At 32.7% G+C, this 7,819-nt stretch overlaps 1 protein-coding gene across 1 annotated transcript; it reads right to left on the bottom strand.

The window, feature by feature from the left end:
* Positions 1-1,950: 1,950 nt before the first annotated feature.
* LOTGIDRAFT_107313 (hypothetical protein) lies at positions 1,951-6,994 on the bottom strand (the record flags this gene model as incomplete). Its single annotated transcript, XM_009064007.1, has 8 exons — positions 1,951-2,080; positions 2,413-2,499; positions 2,810-3,033; positions 3,714-3,842; positions 4,666-4,804; positions 5,452-5,826; positions 6,293-6,425; positions 6,922-6,994. Coding segments are annotated over 8 exons (1,290 nt in total), but the record flags the coding sequence as incomplete, so codon positions are not given.
* Positions 6,995-7,819: the final 825 nt, after the last annotated feature.

The following is a 7,819-nucleotide window of genomic DNA, read 5'->3' as shown; positions in this document are numbered from 1 at the left end:
ACACCATGTTTCTCTATGTTCTCGGATGTTCATTACTGTCAATAATCCTCAAAAATATTCTTACCTCTGTGCAAATTTTCTCCACTGTTTTGACCCTGGCTTTAAACTGTTCTTCTCTTTCTTTCAATTCCTTTTCTTTCTTGAGTAACAGATATTGCTACAATAAAATATCAGCTTTTAACCCTTTGAACATTGAGTGTAAATGAAACATAACGTCATATGCCCTAAACTCCAAGTAATAAAAGTAAAAATGTACGACATTAACAGTGTATGACGTCACTTAGCAAGGTCGGTATACCGGCATGCTCGGGTATATATTGCATTAGTATGTGGCCAGAAAATTGGCCGCTAGGGTTGATAGGGTTAAATCAATTTTCATTGGCTCAGTTGTTTGAAGCTATTGGAATATATATCATCACTTGCATTGAGATTCGCAAAAATATTTTTCATTAGCTAAGTTTATTGGAGGTGTTTAATTTGTTAATCGATATTCAGAATGTCAATGAATAATCTTAATCTTAAGAACAATTCCATGAGATTTGGCAAAGGCAAACCAGCAGACATAAGTTGTAATCAGCTGGTTAAGCAAATAAATATATAGACAACTATATTATATAAAGCATGATTTGTCTAAAATTCTTACAAGTCAATAGTAAACTTACCTCTACCATTTTACCTTTCTTTTTCTCCTTTTCTCTGAAATATACAAACAAAATTATCAGTTCTAATTTCAATACAATAATACTATAACTATAAAATATCAATTTCACATGTATATCTATTGAGGATAAGATTTTGTAACGAAACAAGATCTAGAAAATATGAAATAAAAAAAATTATTGTTAAATTGATATTCAAGAAAACCCACACAGAAAAAAAACATTCCTTGATTTCTAACCATATGAAAAATTTAAGGGGGCACAGTTGTCTTAATTTGTACACTTTTCAAAGTTAAATTCGAATGTACATTAAACATGCCTTAAATCCAATTTTACCTTTTCCATAAGTTGCTGTCCTGATGAGTATTGTGTGTCTCAAACTTGCTCTAGTCGAATTAGATTAAAATCTTTCAAATCCTACTATCTAAGAAAACAAAATTGTTGCTTACTTTTCTAATTTGACTGTTTTTTTATAGGAAGCATGTTGTATTGACTGGTCTTCGTCTTCTGGTTCTTCTTCTATTTCACATCGACTACAAAATACAACAACCTAATTTCATATAGCGACTACAAAATACAACAAACTAATTTCATTTCGACTACAAAATACAACAACACAGTTTCACATCGACTACAAAATACAACAACCTAGTTTCACATTGACTACAAAATACAACAACCTAATTTTACATCGACTACAAAATACAACAACACAGTTTCACATCGACTACAAAATACAACAACCTAAATTCACATCAACTACAAAATACAACAACCTACTTTTACATCGACTACAAAATACAACAGCCTAATTTCATTTCAACTAAAAAATACAACCTAATTTCATATCGACTACAAAATACAACAAACTAATTTCATTTCGACTACAAAATACAACAAACTAATTTCATTTCGACTACAAAATACAACAAACTAATTTCATTTCGACTACAAAATACAACAACCTAATTTCATTTCAGAAAAAAAAAATGTCTTGGAATGTTTACTCTGATGATTCTACACCATACTTGAAAAAACAATTTGATAGCTAAAATTTTACATTAGGTCCAAGCATAACCTTTCAGACTGAATAAAAACAATAAGTTCAAAGACGAAGTGGCAATAGGTTGACCATAGAGAAGATGATGTATGAAAATTGTCTGTAGGAGACTTTTTGGTATAATCTCATAGTTTTGGAGATGTTCTTTCCACCAAATCAAATTACGAGACTGGAGAAGCCTTCTATGTTGTAGATAACAGAATCATTTCAAAGGAATTGGACCAAATCAACTTACTTATGAGATGCATCTGGATTCATATAACAGAACCATTTATCTGGTAAACTACGGCTTATACCATCTGGTAATCGCCTCCATTTTAAACAATTATCACATTGAGCCCATAACCAATCTGATATCATACTGAAATTTAATGATTTCAATTAAAACTTGAAACACTGTGTTTTCAAATGGAAAGTCAGCTATATATTTTCTTTAAAAGATGATAAGAGCTCAGAATAAAGCAAATACTTAGACTGCATTCCATTTACTTATAATTCATCCATCTCTAAAGTAACCATCATGCCCCAGCATTATTTAACAGGTGCTTGCAGTCAGCACCACCGTCACACTGGAAAAATGAGTTGAAAAAATCCACAAAATCTCATTATATAAGGCTCAAATTGTAGTCACAGTAGGTTCCCAAAAGATTGGCTTATGATAAGTAATGAATAAAAAGTTTAAGCAGAACCTACCCTTCAGAATTCACAGTCCTGTTGGTGCCATTTTTCTTTTCATTCCAATATTCATTAGTTTTCAGTGACAGGGCTGCCATAAATGTACTGAAAAAGAGTAACAATATACTGTTAAATTGAACTTTCTTATCCACTATCCACAAATTTAAATTCCAACAAATATGGCTTTAAGGATGAATCCACAAAATAATCATGTTCATCTAATTTCTCTAACTTTATCCTTTACGGGATAAGACTCAATTCCTGCTTTCAACCAATAATATATTATAATACTTTTGTTTTATCAATTGATTTAATATATTGAAGAGATAGTCATACATTATGTTGAACAAGTTAACTTTATAGCTGCAGAAATATGAAAGTCAGACTCAGACAATCAAAATTATTGAATACTTACTTGTATCTTTCATCTTTATTGAAATCTTGTTTATTGTGAATAGGTTGTAAGAAATTGACTTCAACAATTCCAACAACACCTACTCCTAGATCATTGGGCTGTTTCTGATATCCAACCTTCTCATAGGCTTTTATCAATCTATTTCTATGGTACATCATTATACCATATTCATCTACATTGTCTTTATTACATGTAAAACCATACGTTATCTTAAGAGGTTTATCCTGTAGGCTGGGTTAAGCAATATAAAATTTAATTGAGAATTTTTCAATGATTCTGCTGTTAAATCCATATCAATAATCATATAAGACATTTTTTTTCTTTAAAAATTATACAGTTCCTGTATGCAAGTACTATATACTAAACATTACGAGGTACAACACAGCTACTTCTTATGCATATCTTTTCCATAAGGGCATTAAAGTAATTGTAAATTTTATCTAAATTGCATATGCCAATTTATAACACCAAATAATTAACAAATTTATAAAATTGCAATAAGCAATAACTACTAGACATTTCATGGTACATGACAGCTCCTTCTTTCAGACACACACGTTTTTTCTTTGATGACATGAGATTAAAGGTATATAAAGTTGTATTGATGAGTTTCAAATCATACAATATGTGAGCTTTTGAGGGTTAAAAAACATTACCCAACTACGTGAACAGCTCAAAGTTATGGCAGAATAATGGACATAAAAGGGGACAAAGATATTGAATTTAGAGGACTATGCATTGACCTTATTGGTGTAATGAGGATTCAAAATACCATGAACAGTCACATAAGCACAGTAATAAAAATTTGAGGCCAAGACAAGTGCTTCCAAGAGTCAACTACATCAGATTTCACCCCCTATCACCTTCTCAATTCTCAATTTATTAAACTGTTAAAAAAGGATACAAGCCAGTGTGGTTTATATCTATCTATCTCTGTTTGAGATAATGATTTACAAATTAACTTGGTTTTAACTTTTAATCCTCGTAGAAAGATCTTCATTCTGGGTTTCAGGAATAATATACTGCAATATTCCTGAAAATAGAAAACTTATATATTACAAATTCGCAATTGTTTGCGTTGATAAAGGGGAATATTTTGATTTTAATGGCTAAAGTTTGAATGAAAAATACCCTGAGAGAAGCCGGAATGGTTAGAAGTTTGAATGAAACATACTCTGAGAGAAGCCTGAATGGTTAAAGTATGAATGAAACATACCCTGACAGTAATCTGAATGGTTAAAATTTGAATGAAACATACCCTGAGAGTAATCTGAATGGTTAGAAGTTTGAATGAAACATACCCTGAGAGAAACCTGAATGGTTAGAAGTTTGAATGAAACGTACCGTAAGAGAAACCTGAATGGTTAGAAGTTTGAATGAAACAAACCGTAAGAGAAACCTGAATGGTTAGAAGTTTGAATGAAACATACCAAAAGAGAAACCTGAATGGTTAGAAGTTTGAATGAAACATACCCTGAGAGTAATCTGAATGGTTAGAAGTTTGAATGAAACATACCTTAAGAGAAACCTGAATGGTTAGAAGTTTGAATGAAACATACCATTAGAGAAATCTGAATGGTTGGAAGTTTGAATGAAACATACCGTAAGAGAAACCTGAATGGTTAGAAGTTTGAATGAAACATACCATAACAGAAACCTGAATGGTTAGAAGTTTGAATGAAACATACCCTGAGAGAAACCTGAATGGTTAAAGTTTGAATGAAACGTACCGTAAGAGAAACCTGAATGGTTAGAAGTTTGAATGAAACAAACCCTGACAGAAATCTGAATGGTTAAATTTGAATGAAACATACCCTGACAGAAATCTGAATGGTTAAAGTATGAATGAAACATACCCTGAGAGAAACCTGGTATCTAGCTATAGCCTCCTGTACTGGTCTATAAACTGATGTGGTATCAATAGCCAATGTCTGTGGGTTTAAAATATCAGTTGGATTACTTTCAAAATCCAACTCTAACTTTCCGGTCTTGTCTCTAAAATAAATACATATCCTATATCAACTCTGCATACCTTTAAGACACTTTACAAGGGATTATAAAGAGGTTTTCTAAACTTTTTATGTGTATCTGGGAGACTGATAGCATCGATTTGCACCATTTCCATTTTCATTCTGTGGTTCTTGCAATTCAACTGAAACGAACACGTTTTATGACGTCACTAGAGGGGAACTGCATAGATATCAATAGTAGCTTCCGGTAGCTCCCCTCTAGTGACATCATAAAATGAACCACAGACGTCCGAATGAACATTGGAATGGTACAAATTGATGTTGATCAGTGTTCGCAATACACATAAAAAGTTTAGAAAACCTCTTTACAATCGCTTTAAGTAGGTATCTAAACAAATGAAAGAAGCTTTTATGAGTTGGACCTTAAGTAGCTCTCAATATACATGAGGGAGATTACTAACTTCTGAGCACCGTTCTAATTTCTCAATTTTGTATAAGGTTCAAGAATCACAATGTCTTTTTTGAGCAAACTTTGAAAAAGTCAAATAACAACCAGAAAAACAGGCTGAAGAAATGGTTTGTTTATCATTTTGAACCCCTATAGGAATTTTTGCTATTAATAAATAGTTCTTATGGTTCTTCAACAATGGAACAATTTGAATTTCTACTTACGATTTAAGATTATATAGAATAATTCTGGTGCCTGTTTGAAGTTTCTCCAACTCTTTTAATTCTGCCAACAAACGGTCTTCTGTTTTAAAATCAGAGAAAGTTGTAATAGCTCTTATATTGATAGTTTCTTCATTGTCTTCCCTTTTCCTGTCTTTATTGCTCCATGTCACTAGTGGTACCACAACTGTCTCTGCCTTAGTCCGATCCAGAAAGGTCTGGGAGAGCATACCCACACTTTGTGTACGTAAATGTCGCGTAAAAACCAAAACATCATTTGCAATTCTCATTGAGCCAGACTTAAAACCGTTACCATAGTGACCAATAGGTTTATGACCCGACTTACTCTCATAGACAGACTTCTCACAAAATCCAAAACTGAAAAAAAAAAAGTGAAAATATATTTGGATTTGTTGCTAGAGTTACCTAAAAAGTGTTAAAGAAAACTTCTATCAGCTGGTAAAGCATCTACTTAGTTTACTATTTAACTACATTTTCAAGTTAAAAAGTCCTATTTTTAGCTACTGGATGGGCTAATGAAGGCAGGCAACACCATGTAGTGTGCAACAAGGCTAATTTGCCAAGATAAGACAACAGCATAATCTTTAGATATTATAAATTGTAAAGTCATAGCACAGCCTGCAACAGGGCCCTAATTGATTGTCTAGGACTAATCATTTATTTCAACCACTCCACCTAAACAACTGACAATGGAAACTGGGTTGAAAAGTCGAAAAGTTTTATCTCAACCTATGACAGGATCTTCTGGTAAGCCAGTTGGGAAATAACTTAGGCCCACATGAGGGTTTAAGACAAATTTACATAACATGTCTACTATACATACCTCAACATTTTGATCAATTTATCAGGGTCCATACCAGCTCCATTATCAGTGAAAGTTAGACAGGTTTTATTATTAGCCTCAATTTTATCAATCCATAATTCAGACGCATTAACATCAGGATCGTAAGCATTATCTACAATGAAAACAGTTGATTTGTTTTGTCAAGGGATTAACAGCAAAACTAAAAGTAGGCCTATCTAACATCCTACTACTCTAAACGTTATTTGATTTGTGACAGATGCCGCCATGGTGCATGAGGGAAATTACAATAATCATATCTTAATTAAAGGGGCGCATATATATCTATATATGTTTTTTACGTACAATTTTAAAGTGACAGATTCGCCAATTTCGGGATTGATTTGGGTCTTGAACACATGTAATAGTCTTCAAAGGCAATAGAAATGTACAAAAATTCCTTAAAAATACCTCAAACTAGGAATTTCATTTTCTAACTAAATATGCCTTTTCTATATGGAAGAGTCTCAAGAAATGACTTTCGTACAATTGGTCAGAAATTGGCCAACCTGTTCCTTTAAAGCCAATCATGGTTTTGCTATTAATGTTAGTAGAGAGAGAAGTTCGAAGTAAAAAAGGCATACAGCAAAATAATAGAGAAGTAATCTAACCAATAATTTCTGCTATAGCACTGAATGCCCAGGTATGACTTGTACTGTTGGCGTGTAAAAAGGCTGGACTCACCTATAAATATGAACAGAAATATAATCAACACCAATACGTCTATAAATTTAGTAAATGGATTAACATCAAATCAAATGTAAATATCAGTGAACAAATTAAGGTTTCCCCAGCTGTCTGTACATACAGAGGTACAAACTGTAAATATTCATGGTACCGGTACCGTACCTCATCAGTTGTAAATCGAAAAAGAGTAGGCTAATACTGTACAGTCCGGGCAAATTTCCTTCATTTGTACGAAATTAGAAATAAAACCAGAAAAGGGACAATAATTCTGCACGTGTTTCAGATTCCTATAATTCATTTATCTATTATACAATTTCCATGGGTCTATAAGCTTTTTGAAATAAGGTCAACTTGGGCCAAAGAGCATTAAATTTTTTCATAGACAATTCAGACATCTTTTTATAAGACTCAAAACAACTTTCTTTAACATTGGTCAGCATCTCAAAAAAAGGTGGTTAGATTAGTCTTTAACGTTAGTCTGAGTTATACTTGTTATCAAGATATTGGCTGAAACACCAGAAGCTAAATCGGCTGAGCTGCTAAACTCTGACTTCACTTGACTTCAGTTTACTACTAATGCTTCATGCGGTTTTACATTATAAAATATGAATTGATGAGAAGAAGTTTCATACACTAAAATAAATCGTAAAAGTCGACTTTTGTCCAGCATTAAGCTGCTCGTCTACATTGAAAGACGACGGCTTCCAATGGCCAATAGTGACTTCGGCAGTAGCGTACAGGTCTAGTCTGCATCTTCTAAAAAGTTGTTTTTGAAAGTTGGTCTGTGTTGTCTATGGACCAAGTTGTCCTGAATTCAAGCTT

The sequence above is a fragment of the Lottia gigantea genome (assembly GCF_000327385.1).
Source record: "Lottia gigantea unplaced genomic scaffold LOTGIsca_6, whole genome shotgun sequence".
Taxonomy (NCBI): domain Eukaryota; kingdom Metazoa; phylum Mollusca; class Gastropoda; family Lottiidae; genus Lottia; species Lottia gigantea.
This window is presented reverse-complemented; position numbering and strand designations above follow the sequence as displayed.